Source organism: Manis javanica, chromosome 2 (genome assembly GCF_040802235.1).
Source record: "Manis javanica isolate MJ-LG chromosome 2, MJ_LKY, whole genome shotgun sequence".
NCBI classification, from domain to species: Eukaryota; Metazoa; Chordata; class Mammalia; order Pholidota; family Manidae; genus Manis; species Manis javanica.
This window is the reverse complement of record NC_133157.1, coordinates 51,796,599-51,814,477: the sequence shown is the minus strand read 5'-3', so window position 1 is coordinate 51,814,477 and position 17,879 is coordinate 51,796,599. Positions and strand designations below refer to the sequence as shown.

Genomic DNA, 17,879 nt, shown 5'->3' with positions numbered 1-17,879 from the left:
CCAGTGGAATATAATAAAAGCAGAATCCGTGATTCATACTGCCTGCCATAAACAATCAAGTGAACAAATAAAAACAACCAAAATAAGATCTCTATCTTCATTGTTCTCACTCAACTATTGAAATCACCCAGTTCTTCTAGCCTGAAATCTTGGGATCAGTCTTGATTTCTCCCTTTATCTCAGTACTTTCCCATCCTCACCCAATCTTATCTAATCCAATCCAGTCTAAATCAGTCAATATGTTTAACTCAGTGCAGTGTTACCAAGGTCTGGCCTTTTTACCTTCCATGTAAACACCTGCCATTCTTTTCACTGTTAAGATCCTACCCTCAGCTACCATTACCTTTTGAGTAGACTGCTGCAGTTCCTTGTAATGGGCCATACATGGCATTAAACATTCACTTTTGATCCACAGTCTGGCAGTTTGCCACATGACTCCAAACTTGATCTTTTAAAATATTTCTTAATTCATCTTTGTTTCAGTTTTCTTATCTATAATAATAGCCCTTCTCTCATAGGGTTGCTGTGAAGATAAAAAGAAGTATTATATTGAAAATACTTGGAATACTGCCAGGCACCAAGGCTTTAGAAAATTGTTTTTGAGACCATATACATTGTTACATTAAGCCAACTAAAAGGTGTAATGAAGACAGAAGGAGGTTTATTAATAATAGATTTGCAAGAAGTAATTATTGGCTTGTTTACACTTGTATATGCTATACAAGGAGCATATACATTTTCACAGAAAAAGAGTCTGCAGGCTCTCATAATGCATGACCTTATTATGTATAATTTTTTTCTTAATTACAAGGCTAAGAAGCACCAGGCCTTTCTAGTAGAGACATGTGAAAATAACGTGAAAGAATTGGAAGCGATCTTGGACAGCTTTACTGTGTCGGGCCTGTGGACATCAGGTTAGTTGAAGGTATAAAATGACAGATGCATCTGTCAATGTTCCAAAGTCACTACATTTTGGGAATTCTGCAGATGCCTCTTATAGTCCCTCATCTCAACATGTTTTGATTTGATGACATGATAAGAGCAGTTCTCACAGCAGTCAGTTGGCCTAGCTGGCTGAGAAAGGGTGACGGAATGTGGACCTGCTGTTGTCCTCCCAGAACTTGATTTACAAGTGTTGGGGTCTGTGTGATTGGACAGACAAGGGCTCACTTGCTGTGTTCTGAATCCAACTGAGAAAAAAGTCCTTATAGTATACCTGCAAGGGGAACAGATGTTTCGATCAAACTGAGCCAAATTCTGAGGCAACCTTCAGCAACTTAAAGGTCATGCATTGAAAAGGTTATGTAGGACACAGGCTGTACTAGAGTGCATATTCTACACTCTTGCTTTCTAAGCTGGTTTCTCCCTCATTTCCTACCACTATATGTATATATTCTTCAGGTAATAGTGCTTAGGTAAAATGTTTTGGTTTCACTATTAGCACAGTTAATAAGATAAAGAAGTATAAAAATTGGGTATTAGGTAGGCTTTTTTTGGGAACTAACAAAGCTATTAGTTGGCTAATAAATGCTGTCCATGAGTTCTACTTCCTTAATTTTTTATGTTTATGTTATTATTTGTGCTATTAGAAGCTTTAACTTACTTTACTTTTCTATCTCAGTTTTTGCCATACTGTCAGCCTCAAATTATTTAGTTGTTTTCTGATTCAGTTATGTTCTTCAAAGGCACATAAAATTGAATTCCTTACATGTTAAAACTGAACTCTGGAAGTCTGTTTTTTAAAGGCATCAAGCAATTACTTGGCAAATACTGTTTTTAGGAAATTTTAAGTTCAGGAAAGTTTGTTGTCCTCAAAAAAGCAGAAATTTTGTGACCATCCTTCTGCATTTCTATATGGGTCTGAAATTTTCCTTTGGATCTGCAAATTTCTATTGGTGAACTATTAGAAATTTAGTGTGCTTTGCTGTTAGCTGTTTTTCTGATTTGCCTTTATCCTTCATGTCTTTTTTATCAGCAATTTTTTGAAATAAATGTATAACTTTTTTTTATTTTTACTTTACCCCAAAGCATTGGTGTTTCATGGTTTGTTACTATGCAAAAATCAAGGTGTATAAAGTGACATAAAAAATATAGATATCCATTCTTTTTGATAAAGCTTTAGAGGATAAAATTTTCTTTTGGCAGTCATACTATTTTATTATTGAGTTGTATCATTGCTTAATGATGTTAGGATCTTTAAAAGTTGTTAAATTATTATAATTTCATATGCATCAATATTTTTAAAATATTTCTTCACAGAGTTGAATTAGAAAAATAAAAACAAAAAGGTCACATACCTCCTTTGAATTTTAAAAGGGAGTAACAAAATAACAACAAAGGCAACTCACAAGCTGTTACTAAGCATATAGAAAAACAATTGTATTACAATTTTTCTTTTTCTTTATACTTTTAGTAGCCATCCTTTTTTGACTCCTACTTACCCATATATATGCACACCCAGTATATTACAGTGAAAGCATTCCTGGAAAGGGGACTGTACACTGAATTAATGATTTTTGAATTGTTGTAGACTAGTCTTTGTTTCTGTATAGTGCTGGTTATTCACTCTTTTACCCGAGAATTATTCTCTGGTCTCCATTTTGCCTCGCAGAGGTTGGCCTTTCTGGACTGTGTGATCTAGGCGCCTTTGCCCTCTGGCTTCTGGTTGGATGTAGACAGTAGGTGCACCGGTGAGCAATTGGGATGGTAGAGGAAGAAGGAAAAGACCAGGATATGTATTTCTCCTGCTTCTTCTGTAGTGTGTTCTTGGCGGTGGCTTCTTTTTTCAGCAGCTATAGCTCCTGGCAAACCCATCTCCTTGCACAGGACCTGTTCCATAGACACTTACATCTATCTCCCATTTCAGGAAAACTAACCCATAGTAGAAATGTAGAAGGATGGTAATAATAATAATAATAATTTTTTTACTCGTTCTTTAAAATGGAATGAATGAAAATTACTTTTTTGAATGGATTTTAGCCCAGAGTTGACAGTAACTGCCAGGTGTTCTGTTCCCTGTCTTCTTCAGATTTTGTGGTCCTCTGCATTAAGAAATCTTTTTGAAGTAAGTGTGACCCATCCACTTATCTTCATGTAGCAGATAAAGTGAAGTTTCAGTTAGTCCAAGATAGTCAGGAATTTATTTATTTAGCTTGATCTTCTCACCAGTGATCAGTGTGACAGTTTACACCTTGTTCCCTAATGTGTCCAGCACTTTCTCCCCCTCTCACTAACTGGTCTTTCTGCTTTCACCTTGCTCCCCTTTAGTTTGTTTTTTTCTACAACTGTCAGAACTATCATTTGAAAACCTAAGCTAGAACATACGTTTCCTTTGTTCTAAACCCTTCTGGGCTCTGCATTTCACTAAGAGCAGAAGCCAGGGTGCTAGGCATGGCTTGCAAGACCCTACATGTCTGCCCCCCTTTATCATGCTTTTGACCTTTCCTTCTCCTTCTGGCCCCTGCCTCTCTCTCTTTGGGCCACTCTGGCCACTGGTGTTTCTTGAACACACCAAGCATGCTCTTTCCTTGGGGGCCTTTGTGCTGGCCATTCCATCTGCCTGGAAAGCTCTTCATCTAGCTATGTCTGCACAGCTCTCTTATCTTTCTGAAATTTATGCTCAGTGCTTACCTTCTCTGTGAAGTTATCCATGACTCATTCCCGTGCCACCTGTCTCACTACCTCTCTTGTTTTTCTGAGCTACTTTTTTTTTTTTACTTCTCCATGGCACTTGTTGCTCTCCATCATTTCTAACATACTCCATTGTATGGTGCATTTGTTATTATATCTATATTAGTCAGTGTTCTCTAGAGAAACAATCAATAGCATATATATATATAAACATATATATTTATTACAAGAATAGACTCATTTTGTTATGGAGGCTGGGAAATACCATGCTCTGTCCTCTGGAAGATCAAGAACCAGGAAAGCCAGTGACATGATTCAGTCTGAATCCAAAGGTCTGAGAACAGGAGGCTGCTTGCTCTAGGTCCTGGAGTGAAAACGCCAAAGAACCAGGAGCTCCTTCTCCAAGGGCAGCAAAAGAAGGATGTCCCAGCTCAAGAATAAAGAGAGGGGGTTGGCAAGAATGGACTAACCGTTCCCAAAGGGAAAGGGACTGGGGAGGACTGGTGGGAAGGGAGGGATAGGGGCGGGAAAAAAGAAAGGGGGCATTATGATTAGCATGTATAGTGTGTGTGGGGCACGGGGAAGGCTGTGCAACACAGAAAAGACAAGTAGTGATTTTACAGCATCTTACTACGCTGATGGACAGTGACTGTAATGGGGTGTGTGGGGGGGACTTGGTGAAGGGGGGAGCCTAGTAAACATAATGTCCTTCATGTAATTGTAGATTAATGATACCAAAATAAAACTAATAAAAAAAAAAAGAGAGGGGGTCGGAAGAACTGGATGATGCCTACCCACACTGGTGAGGGCAGATCTTCTTCACTCAGTCTGCTGATTCATATGCTAATCTCTTCCAGAAACACCTTCACAGACACACCTAGAAGCACTAACCAGCTACCCAGGCATCCCTTAGACCTGTCAAGTTGACACATAAAATTAACCACCACATATATATCTTCAGTAAATATTATTCAGCCATGAATAAGATGGGAATTCTGCCATTTGCAACAACATAGATGAACCTAGAGGATGCTGTGCTAAGTGAAATAAGTCAGACACAGAAAGACAGATACAGCAAGAACTCGCCTATATGTGGAATCCAAAAATGTTAAAGTCATAGAAAGACTAGAATGGTAGTTGCCAGGGGCTGGGGTTGGGGGACATGCAAGAGATTGGTCAAAGGGTCCAAAGTCACAGTTATATGGTTCAAATTTTAAAATAGTCAATAGGAATGGAAGTACAATGTAGAGAATATAACCAATAATATTGTAATATCTTGGTATGATAACTGGGGTAATAACACTTACTGTGGTGACCATTTAGTAATGTACATAATTATTGAATTACTGTGTTGTACATTTGAAACTAATATAATATTATATGTCAACTACATTTCAATAAAAAATAAAATAAAATATGGGGAAAAAACAAAACAAAGAAACAAACAAAATTACCACAATGTCCAAGCTCCATGAGGGCAAGGATCTGTGTCTCTTTTATTTAATGATGTATTTTAAGAGGCTGAAACAATACTTGGATGCTAAGCAGGCATTCAATAAATGTTGAATATTAATGAATAAAAGCATGAATGAATGAATATCAGGTTGAAGGCCTATTTTCATTTTAATGGTTGAGGTTCTAAAGGTAGTCATGGAGTGTGTTTCCAAATTATAGGAGTTCTTTGGGTAGCATTCCATAGGAGTCACCAGGAAGATTGAACTTCAGCAGAAAATGTGCACTCTCACATGGGCCATAGAAGTGTTAATTGACCTATCATTAGACAAGATAGCCTCGATTTACTTGATCAGGGACATTTATTTATTATTTCTGTTTTCTGCTGTCCACTGAAGTTAAAGCATTAGAGCTGTTCATATCTCATTTCTTTTCTGGTGGTAATTCTTACAGTCAGGCATGTATAGGGAGAAATCCTTTCCCACTTTGAACTCATGTGGTCTTTCTCCCTCAAGTGTTTCTCTAATACAGTTTCACCTTTGCCTGAGGATGTTAGCAAACATATAGAATGTGACTTTTCCTTCATTAGGCTCATGAAAGGAAGTTTTTCTTGTGTCTTGTGGATGTTCCCTCAGGGTGGTTGACTTTGGTGGTGACTGAGATGGAACCCTCCAACCTACTTCACCTTTCCTTCCTTGAGGAAGTCATTTGTAATACTCCAGAGGAATTACTTTTCTTTGTACTGGAGATGCTGAAGGACCCTAGGAAATAATAACAGCAGCATTTGATGCCTTCAGGCATGTGTATGTCACTCAGAAATTGGACAGTCTCAGGGACTGCTCTTAGGAAAATCAGACAACAACTTGGACTTTTCCTCTCCTCTCTCCTCCTTTACCTCTAAAATAAAAGATGATTGCCCCAAACTGGCAGTTTCTTGAGAATTTTAATTATTCTTGTGAATCTCATGGTTGATCCTTTTACCTGGAGATTCTTGGGTCACTGGGAAGCTGTATTGCCTGGAAGAGTGGCAGGCAGATCTCTTTGGGTGTCAGTTGCCAAGTTCTCTTTTACCTTCCTCCCTTCCCGATTCACTGAGGTTTTCAAACCGAACTTGCTCTGCTTCATCATACTTGTAGCTTCTTTGTAAAATCCAAGGGAGTGACTTCCCTAAGGATGTTCAATATTCTCTAAATGGGATCCTTAATTAAGCACATGATTATGAAAGCTGAGAAAACCAAGATCTGCAACTTGAAGACCCAGTAGAGCCAATAGTATGAGTCGCAGTCTGTCTCTGAAGATCTGGGAGCCAGGATAGCCAGGGCTGTGAGCTCCAGTCAGTCTGAGTAGAAAGGCAGGGAAGCCTCATGTCCCAACTTGAAAACAGTCAGGCCAAGGGAAAGAATTCTTCCTTCCATAGCCTCGTGGCCTGTTTGGGCCTTTAATGGAGTGTATGAGGCCCCTGGTTTGGGGAGGGCAATCTGCTTCACTCAGTCTCTGACTTACATGTCAGTCTCATACAGAAACATCCTCATATACACACCCAGAAAAGTGTTTAACTAATAGTATCTGGGCCTGTGGCCTCATCAAGTTCACACATAAAATTAACCATCATATCTTTTTTTCCCCCTTCCCCTGGCCACTGGTAACCACCATTCTACTTTCTGCTTTTATGAATTTGAGTACTTTAGATATATCATATAGTATAATCATATAATATTTGTCTTTTTGTAATTGGCTTATTTCACTTAGTGTACTGTCTTTAAGGTTCATCCATGTTATAGCATGTGACAGGAATTCATTTTTAAGGCTAAATAATATTCCATTGTACATATATGTTGCATTTTGTTTATCCATTCATCCGCTGATAGACTTTTAGGTGGCTTCTGCCTTTTAGCTATTGTGAATTGTGCTGCTATGAACATGGCAACATCTCTTCAGTACCCTGCTTTTAATTCTTTTGGATGTACACCTAGAAGTGGGATTGCTGGTCTATTAACGTTTTTCAAAAGAACATGAGTGTACTAACAGGGGCCTTGTGGGATATTCTGTATTCTAAACATACTCGTTCTTAACTATCAATTTTCCCTTGATAATAAAGACCAGTTGTCCTGTAAGGAAGAACTATCTTTGTTCTTTGTCTTCCTGGCATGATTTGCTCAGAAATGATGAGGTGATATTCTCAGCTTCCATTTTAGTGGAACCATTGCTGTGTCCCATGGTGGAAGCATTTTCCCTTGAGAAATTAAAACTTAGACCAATAGAGTCCACAATTTTTGGTATGCAAAACAGACGTTTCCTAGTGGATCATGAGATATAATGATGATATGAGCCACTCCTATGCACAACATTTGATTCTAGGACCTGTGAATCCTGGATATGGGAGAAACACACCATATATTGATTGCTGACTCAGAGCATATGTTGTCCTGAAGGATATTATTATTGTCCTACAAAATGTTGCTATGCAGCAGCACCATGATTCTTCAAAAGGCCATTCTACTATTCTGTGTGCCAGCTACTTCAGACTGATAGGAAACATAGTAACCAGTGAGTTCTCTCAGAATGAGAATACTTTTCCTGTTTCCATACATCATTTGCTGTAAAATGAGTTTCCTGGTTAGAAGCAATGCTATGTGGAATATGTAATGGTGAATAAGGTATTTTATGAAAATTCACGCATGGTGATTTCAGCAGAACTATAATGGTCATGGAAGGAAAGTCTATATTCAGAGTATCTGTCTTATTAAGAGTAAAGCATTGCTCATTCAATGAAGGAAGTGACTTAGTATAATCAACTTACCACCAGGTGGTTGGCTCGTCCTCCTAGAAAATGGAACCATATCATGGGTTCACTGTTTGTCTTTACTGTTGACAGATTTTACATTCAGCAGGGGTTATAACCATATCAATCTTGATGAATTGATTCTGTTGCTGAGCCTGTGCCATCCTTGTTGCCATGACTCCTTTGTTGTAAGGACAGCAAAGGTGAGTAAGGATGAAGGTGGCTGGGAAAGGATAGTGGTTGATATCCACAGAATGCTTCATCTTGTCCTCCTGATTATTAAGATGTCCCTCTATTGATTGATCTGGGTGCAGTGCTCATTTGGAGAGGTCTAGACACATACTCTCGCCCAGACCACCTTGTTATCAATTTGCTAACTGTGTTCTTTTCTAGTGCCTGCCCATTCAACCAAACTGTTAGCTTTCCCCATAAATTTGTGTATATTTGTCCCTTTGGTTACCTCTCATTCCAGGCAAAATGACAGGCCCATCACTTGAAGTTCTGCCTACTGGGAGGATTTCACTTCATCACTATTCTTCAGGATCATCCTTGTGTGGGACTATAGTGCTATACCTGTCTACTTCTAAGCAGTGTCAGTGTATCATACAGAACCATCTATATACAAGCCCATTATTCAAGTGGTCATAGGAAATTGTCCATGGGTCCAGGGTGTGGGTTAAGAGAGGAAGCAATGTTGTAAGAATAGGGCCATAGGAATCTGGACTATTTGTTCATGCAGCTCCTTGTGTCTTAAGGACTTGCTTGCTCCCAATTTCGTACATATTACTTTCACTTGAAGGTACAGTGTTGTTGTGCATGCCCAAATTTATGGGTTGGTGGATCAGACAATAACCATTTTATGATGGGCAACTCAGGTCCCATGGTAAATTAGTGGCTGTGAATGCAGTACATCTGCTAAGGACCTAGTAGAAAGTCTAAAGCTGATTTTCAAGAGGAGAGTAGTTACCTATAGAGGATGGCTTGCTTTGTTCCAAAATCCTGAAAGTTTACCATATGATTCACTTATAAGGACCTGCCAAACTTGACCTGTTTGAACTCATACAGTTGGAATGATATCATCAATTTGGTAGAGAACTAAGCAGAACATGTGATATCTTCTGGAGTGGAGAGTTGTTCAAGATTTCTACAGACTAGATTATGCCAGAGTTGACGTAGCTCTGAGGTAGGGCTTTGAAGGACATAGTTGGTCCTGCTAGCTTGAAAGCAAGTGTTTTTGTGATTTTGACTAAAAGGATAGAAGAAGTAGCTTCATCCCAATTGCGAGAAATGTATTAATTTGCCCCCAAAACAAACGACATTTGTATCTGCAGCTGCAATTGGAGTCCCATGTAATTATGCTTACAGTAATTCCCTATCATTCCTAAGATCCATCTGTATGCTGCATAATCCCGATAGATGAGTTGAATGCTAACGTGGCTGGAATCACCACATCCTTTATCTTTCAAGTTTCTGTAGTCTCTAATCGTTGCAATCTCTTCAGAAATGTAGCATTCCTTCAACTTACTTTTTTGGTTGGTAAAAGTTCTAGTGACTTCCGCTTGCTTTTTTTTCTATTTGGTTTCCTCTGTAAATCCCTCACTCCATGGGTCAGGTAACCAATATGGACATTATGCCGGTTTCTGCATTTGACTTTTCTAACTATGCATTCCAAACTGGGAACATAATTATGAGGTGAGTTCAGGTACATACTGGTCCCACTGGAGATAGACCTTAATCCAGAATCAATCTCCTGACCTCTGCAAGTTCCTACCCTAACCAGTGAACCACAAAAGCATACTAAGTCTCCAGGAATTAGTGTCAGATCAGATCCAGTATCCAGTTACCCAGTGATTAACTCCCCTTCCCCAGTACATGATCACCCTGGTAAATGGTTGCATGTTTCTTCGAGGAGAGCTAGGAGGAAGATTCACACAGTATGATCTTTGGCAGTATGTTAGGATTCCTAAAGGGGACCCATCCTCTTTATTCAAGGGGCACTGACTGGGTCTGTGAACTAGCTCAAGTCAGAGTTGATTGAGGGCTCAGACTCTCTTTAGTGTTGATTTAAGTCCTATTAATGGTAATCAAACCTAGAGATTTTCTACTTAGACGAATCAGATAATACTTAAGAAGAGTGCCTATCTATTTCAGGTCTAGGAATGCTGTATCAGTTAGCCAATGCCAGCAATCTCCATGTGTAAAACCATTTTATTTATTACTTTGATTCCACTGCCCAGTATGGTAACCATGTCCATTTTGTCTCTGGAAGTTAAGTGCTACTGTTGTCCTGCGTGTCACCCAAGATCTCATCATCCTCATTGAATTTAGGAAACCTAGCTTGATGACACCATTACCCACTAGTATCCATGGCCTTTTAGCTACATAGAGCTTATCAAGCTACACAGAGCTTGTTGAGGACACCAGGTCTCCCATCACAATGCATTCCTTAAACCTAGGTGAGGGAAGTGTCTCTTGGACTCTTCCTGAGGACATAGTTAGGGTGTGGGTGAGCAGGACTCACATAATAAATACTCTCCATATGTTAGAAAATTTGTGAGCTGATCTCCTTAAAAACTCCAGAATGGGCGCTAATGTTTGCAAGATAATGAAGATGATTGTTTATGATCTCAGTGAATAAGATGAATTAATATAGAGAATGTAGTTTTTAGTTTGAAAAGTATAATGGTGGACTGATAGTTACCATGTCAGAGGGGTTGGGGAGGATGGGGGGGTGGGGAGGGTGAGGAGGATAAAGGGGCACAAAAATTCTCAATCATAATGTAACTTGGTCACGGAGGTGGTAGTACAGCATGGAGAATACAGCCAATGATTCTGTAACATCTTCCTGAGTTGACAGATGGTAACTGTGCTGATGAGAGTGAAGATTTAATAATAAGGGTAACTGTTGAACCACTCTGTTGTATACTTGAAACCAATATAAGATTATATATATTGATGATGCTTAAATAAAGAAAAGTATAACTGTGAACAAAGTGTTGTGTTTAGTGCTTTTAGAATGAAAGGGAATTTTTGTAGTCATCAATATATTTAATATTTGGATTTTCTCTGGTGAAAATAAAACCCATTTGAATGTTATATTCTGTTTTACCATGTGATTAAAAATCACCTTTAAATAGCAGGATTTTTACCGCCCCCCACCCCCACTCTAAGGATGAGTATGACCTCATGTTCTATAACATTTTTTTTTTTAAAGCTCAGTCTTTTTTCTTATATTCAGTTTCTATTTTTTTTTTCAAGTAATTTTCCCCTTTTGGGGCCTTGCAGGAGACTGAAGTGGGGCAGAGCATGGTTGAGAAGGTGGAGGAGATGGGTGACTTCATTCATTACCACTTACTGTTATGGACATAGTAACTCCAGCTTGAAAAATAGTGGTTTATTGAGTAATGAAAATATATTTAGACATGGTCTTGAAGAAAACATTTAAATGCAGGGCTTGGAATCTTTCCTTCTATTCTTATCCTTCCAATGGGCTACAAATTCAAAGAAAAGATTTGCCAAGGTGTACCCAGAGTTGAAATGCACTTAAAAGTGAGGTTGAAATAGGCAGTTTTAGAAAGTATAGGTTGGTATCCATGTACACAGCCACATATGTACAGCCAGAGGGACAGAGAAACTCAGAAGATTTTGGGTTGGTCATACTAAGTATAAAATGTCCTGACACAGTCTGTTCTTCAACTGTACTTTGACCTTTGAAAAGCCTTTTATGATTGCTGTTCACATATTTTTTTACTACTCTTTGTGAGTTTTTTATTTTCCTCTGATAAGATAGTTTTAATAGCTTGCTTCTTGTTCCATTGTGCAGTAATTAGAATGTTATTAGTTTAAATCAAATTAGTCAGTAAGGTCCTGGTTCCTGAGTAATGCCTTTTTTTTTTATTTGTAAGTATTTTGTCATGCTAAGGGACCAGTAACTTTTATAATGGGTGTGGGTGGGACTTCAAGCATACTTTGTATTTCAACTTAACTTTATTGTGTAAGCATTTTCAAGGGAAGAAACTGTCTTATGTAGAATATAAGACTGTGCATGGGTCAATAAGGAAAGGGCATTTGCCCCTTTACCCCTCAACAGTCATATTAAGATGATTTTATTCTTCTCGATTTCTAAAAGGACATTTTCTCTGCTATTGTAAAAGCCAGCAGATTTCCCGAGTGTCCTTGAATGATTTATTCATGGCCTACTTGTATAGGAGCAAAAGAAAAGAATTATACATTACATTTTTAAAGAAAATCTTGTACAAGAAAGCAATTTAAAAAATATATTTGGTAACACCTTTAATAAAATTTTTAATGAGTCATCTTTCCGACTCCCAGTCATTTCAAAGAGTACTGTCTCCTCTATTATCATGGCTCAGAGCAGTGTTTTTTTCCTGTCCTCCCTGCCCTGTCCCCCAAGTTGGGATATGTGTTGTTTTTATAGTACTTTTGATTTTTAAGTTAAATAGTCTCCTGTTTAAGAGAATTCAAGGTGTGCCCATACCTAAGATAGTGTTTGAACTATACTTTGATGAATGTAATAATTTTTTAATAACATTTTGGCCAAGATTAAAACACTAAATATCACTAATACTCTGAGATTAATTAAGTTAATCTATCATTAACCAAAAACATTTTTCTCTTTCTTCCTTTATTACTGCTTTCTTTCCTTCATTACTAAGTTCTTTCCTATCCCCCCAAATTCCAGCAATTGAATACTTGAAGAATGGATGAATGATCTTATATAATTATTTGTTTACTATCTCCCTTTCTTTTTAGGCTATAAATTCTGTTAGAACAGAGACTGTGCCCATCTTGTTCACCTCCATGTATTTAATGCCTAAGATTTATACATAGTAGTAATCCAGTAAATTAGCTGAATGAATCAGTGAATAATAAATGTATATAATGAATGCTTCTTTTAACAATTATTTTTCTTGAAAGTGTTTCTTGTGTATTGAAATACTTAGGTTGTAAATGATGGGGATAAATTATAATAGGAAAAGAAGTATTTTTAATAAGAAAGTTTTTAAATTTGCTACTTGTTTCTTTTTAAAAAATAGTAGTATAGTTCAATTAAAAGTGGTTTTTGAAACTAAATTTTTGATTATTTTGGATTAATATTTCAAACTGTATTTGATTATGTGAACTTAATTAGCTCAACTAAACTTATGGCCCAACTAAATTAAAATAGTTTGAGGGCATAATATGGACATACTCGTATTTTTAAAATGAGTATCAGTTTTAAGTGTTTTAATTGAAACATGATGTGAGTCTATGTAGATAATAGTATTTTTTTTACTTATTTCAAGTTGTAACTTGAGAATTTTAAGGATTGAAGAATATTTCCAAGCGTAACAGAAAATTATGTACTCTTGGATTCAGAAATTATTACTTTAGCAAAATAGGCCTGACTGATCAGAAACATAAGGACCAAAGTAAGTGTACATAACTCCCCAAATAATGTTAGTATAGACTGTTCATTTAATTGTTGGACAACATATATGTACAAATAGTTCAGTTACTGAGGGATAGGAAAGAAAAAAAAGGGAAAAGAGCTTACTACTAACTACAGTGTTGAGTCTTGGTAAGATACAAAGTAGCCCCACATTGCATTTTATATATTATGAGCTTCATTGGACCACTTGTTTAGAAAAGCTAGTAATACTTGGGTACACAGCAGTGTACTTGGGAGAATAAGATTCTACTCAAGTGTTTCAGTGTCTTTTCAGCTCTTCCTAATTGTAATATCTCTATTACTGTTTGCTTAGCTTTTGTCTCTGTGACTGAAAGGGTATATTTTCATCCTACATTTTTCTCTAGGCATCCACAAGGACAAAGATAAACCTCCCAGCTTCTCTGTTGTCCTTGAGACTTTGAGGCGCACCTTGACGGATTACCAGAGCAAGCTGGAAGATGCATCTAATGAGGTAACACTTGCACTGTTTGGCTCCACACATATAGCCTTCGGCCTGCAGCAGTACATATCCCTTGCTTGTTACAAAGGTCAAAAAGATTGGGTGTGTGGAATTGACAGCTTCACAGATACAAAAAATAATTTGTCTGTCACTGTTCTTCCTTTAAGTGTGGCCTAAAGTCACGTCTCACTTGTGTTTTTGTAACTCTTCAGTCACACTATTGTTTTCAAAGTTACGATCCTCTTTTACTTCTTGGTCTTCAAAATTTATTTTAATTAAAAAAAAAGCTATACAAGTCATTTAAGTTAATATATGGTATGTATTTAAATGTCATTATGTTTTTACCAAATTGAAATTGGTAGAAACTTGGTTTTGTGAGTATTTTAGGTTTCTACAAATTGTGAAAGTCTCAATTAAAAAAAGAGAGAAGTTAGTTTTCATCCTCTACAGGGAGTAAAATGCTGTTGGAAGCTTTTGAAAACAAGTTATTTGTTTGAAGTAGCCTGGAAGGTTTTAATTTGATGACCAGAAAAGCTCATGCTTTTATTTATCATCTCATTTGTATTATTTAATGTGTGGGCTGATAATTTTCTTGGGTATTAAAATATTTTATGAATTTGTGCTTTAAAAATTGAAGAGTTCATTTAGTTACAGCTTGTCAAATTAGAAAATATAAAATAATCACATTAAATACAATTAGCAAAACCACAGATTGTCCAAACCCAAGACAAGCCAAATAACATGGAATTTAGTGTTTATCCTTCTGTTTATCTGTGTCTTTCATATATCACAAAGGCCAAGAAACCATTATACTTCATATTTCAGAAGAGGCTTATTTTACTTTAGTTTACCAAGGTGAACAAAGCAGGAAAAGTGAGTCTTCTTAAAAACCTCTGTAATTGTTTAAAAGGCATGAAAAATGAAAAGAGAGTGACCATTGAAATAATGATTCTGCTATAAAGAACAAATATTGCTAAACCTTTCCCAGTGAGACGAGACGACCTGTATTGTTAGTAGTTTATGAAAGTCTTCTGAGGCCTGGGTCTGGAAGCTGCAGGGTAACTAGGAACATATTACCCACAGCGAATTGTTATTTGGGAGGATGAATGTCACATGATCCGCAGCACAGTTGAAAAGTCGACTCAGCAGGCTTTGGCTTAGTAATGCGCTTTGTTGTGAACCAGTGCCAGAGACAGCAGTGGGGAGACCAAGGGGGTGGCTGCAAAGAAAGCAAAAAGAGCAGTCTGACAGAAAGAAGAATGAACTGTCAAAGAAAATAAATCACAAGCGGAGCAGGACCAACTGATGACCTGCCACAAGCCTTCCCAGTAGGACTGCATGTGCCCGACCCCGAAGTTGTCATATGGAGTGAGAGACCAGTGAATACTCTCCTGATGTATAGAAAGAACAGTTTTCTGTTCTGTCCTTTCATCTTTCCTTTTAGATGCCACTGCTTCTGGCATTTTGGTCCAGTAGGATTTTAAGAATAAAGTTATATTGTTTACAGTACGAATGAAATCCTTTATCCAGACATGTAGTAAGAACACAAAACATCACGGACATTTTAAGCTTGAACAGTTTCTTTCCTTTTTTGCCACGTGAACTTGTGACAGATATTATATAGTTAACCAAAAGAAATACTTTTTTAAGACTTAATTGCTACTGAAAAATTTGTATTTAATTAATGCATAAAAAATATTTACAGATAAGTATTTGAGTTACACATCCTTGAAAAATATTTAAAAAGTCACTTACGTTTTCTTTAATCAGCTAAACAGCATGAACGATGCTAAGGAAAAAGCATCTAATGAACTTGATTCTGTCAAACAGAAGATAGAATCTCACACTAAAAATATAAAGGTATTGTGATTTAAAATAACTTCTTCCTTTTGTATTAGTAAAGAAGTATAATCACTTAGGAACTATTTTTAGGTAGAGATATCTAAAAATATATTTCCTACTTTTATTAACTATATTTGGATACAATTTAAACTTTTTATTGATGATCAAAGTAATGAGAATGTTTTTTCCAAAATTTAAAAAATAAAACTTGATTGGAAATTGTTTTGGTTAAAGGAAAAACTTTATAATACCATAGTTTCAAAAAATTAATTACCATTTAATGTCCAGCCTTAGATACATAGTCAACATATTTTATATTAGTACATCAGTATTTGAAGTCAGTTTTCATAATTTTAGGAAGGAGCTATTGTTTTTAGTACATCCTGCCTAGTAATGGACTGAGACCACACCTGGCCAATGTCCAAAACAACAGTTTATTTTCTGTGCTGATTTTATCATCGTTGCAAAATTGTAAAAAAAAAAAGTACAAAGAAACTCACAGAGTTGGAATCTTTTTTTGTGTTGGTCCATGTTGAGTTTGTCATGGATATACTTGAATAGAATTTGTTAAGATTGAAGAATAAATAGTTCAGCACAATTTTATGTCACATACTTGAGATTTCTATTAGTATTTGGAATGTCACTGGGAAGTAAATGTTGTTATATTAAACATAAGAGGTTTATTTAAAAATTGTTATATACTTGTTATTTAAAGTTTTTTGTGCTACCAAGTTATTTTTTAAGTAATGAGCTGAAAGGAAACCTCCATTGCAAAAGCATTTTGGAATAAGCTATGTTACTAACATTTTATTTTTAAATGTTGAAGCATAAATTTTCTGATATTTGAGCTGAAATATTATACTTTGAAAATACATTCAACAAGGTATCTTCATGGTAGTCTAATACTTGCCTTCGTGATTGGTTCTTATGCATTAAAGCTTTGGAAGTTTTCATTCCATATTTTATATTTGAATCCCTCATGCCCTGTGGGCTGCCTTCATACAGTCTCTTTATTTGGTATCTCTGACAGGATCTTCAGGATAGACTGGCTGATGTCAATAAAGAGTTAAGTCACTTACGCACTAAATGTGCAGACAGAGAGGCTCTAATAAGCACTTTAAAAGTGGAACTACAAAATGTGCTGCACTGTTGGGAGAAAGAAAAGGCGCGAGCAGCCCAGTCTGAAAGTGAACTGCAGCAGCTTTCCCAGGTTTTCCATAAGGACACCGAGGTATTAGTGGAGACCGAAAGACTGTCAGGAATGGCCTCTCAGTAATCTCTGCTTTATAAATCTCTGCATACCTCAAGTGGCTGTTTTTACCCTTATTTGATTTAATTCAAAACATTGTTCTGACCTGCCTGTTCTGAAATATTCCTTCCAGCTGCAAAATCAGGCACCCTGTTCCTCTTGTGTCATCTTATGTTAAGAGAAGTCATCATGCGCAACTTGTACAACTAATTTTCTCTGACTTTTTAGAACATCGTATCTCAGGCAGCTATGCTCCTAACAAACAGTCCTTTCAAAGTGTTCCTGTTTGCCAAAGAAAAAATAATTTTTTATTTCAGTAGTTTAGTAGCTTGGCATGTTGGAAAGAATATATATATATGTATATATATACATATATTTGTAATCAGAAAGAACTAGACTGGACAGTGGTATTTCTGTTTACAAACTCTGTTAACATGGACAAACCATACAGCTCAGTTTGCCTTCATCTTAGTTTCCTCATTTGCAAAACAAATAAATAGTTACATTAATAGACAGACTCCTTACTCTTTATATTAATCAAAATTCAGAAAAATACAAGTCCCACAAGATCAAAACTTTCCTTAGACACCCATGAGAGTTGCCTATCCATTTTTATTTGTTAATAATTTCTTAAAGTATTACGACAAAACTTTGATATTCTTTATGCGCCTGTGTGAGCGGAATCGTTATTGGATGTTGCCTTGTACCCCTGGGACACAGAGCTAGTCTAGCTGGTGCACAGTTGGTTTATCTGAGTGGCTCTGCACATTGAGTTCATTACTCCAACCAATATGAACATGAATGCCAAGCAAGTAAAAAGGAAACATTCTTTCCACTTTTCTTATAGTCTGGGATTTAAATTGTGTCCACATGAAGGGACTGGAATTGTTCTGCACATCAGATAATGATTAAAGGAGAGGAAACTAGAAGCCTGACTGTACTGTAAAGTCAGCAGGCCCACAGCACTGTGGTTGCGTTCAGCATGTGCAAATCAGTTTTGGATCTTGAGATT

The 17,879-nt window shown here is 36.8% G+C and overlaps 1 protein-coding gene across 8 annotated transcripts in view; it reads left to right on the top strand.

The window, feature by feature from the left end:
- Positions 1-17,879, top strand: part of CCDC171 (coiled-coil domain containing 171) — a 353,248-nt gene that overhangs the window by 119,900 nt on the left and 215,469 nt on the right. For all 8 annotated transcript variants that reach the window (XM_073228479.1, XM_073228476.1, XM_073228477.1 and 5 more), the window contains 4 exons: positions 812-914; positions 13,682-13,788; positions 15,547-15,636; positions 16,649-16,849. In XM_073228479.1, the coding sequence (XP_073084580.1) occupies positions 812-914; positions 13,682-13,788; positions 15,547-15,636; positions 16,649-16,849 (501 nt within the window). The remainder of the gene's footprint in view (positions 1-811; positions 915-13,681; positions 13,789-15,546; positions 15,637-16,648; positions 16,850-17,879) is intronic.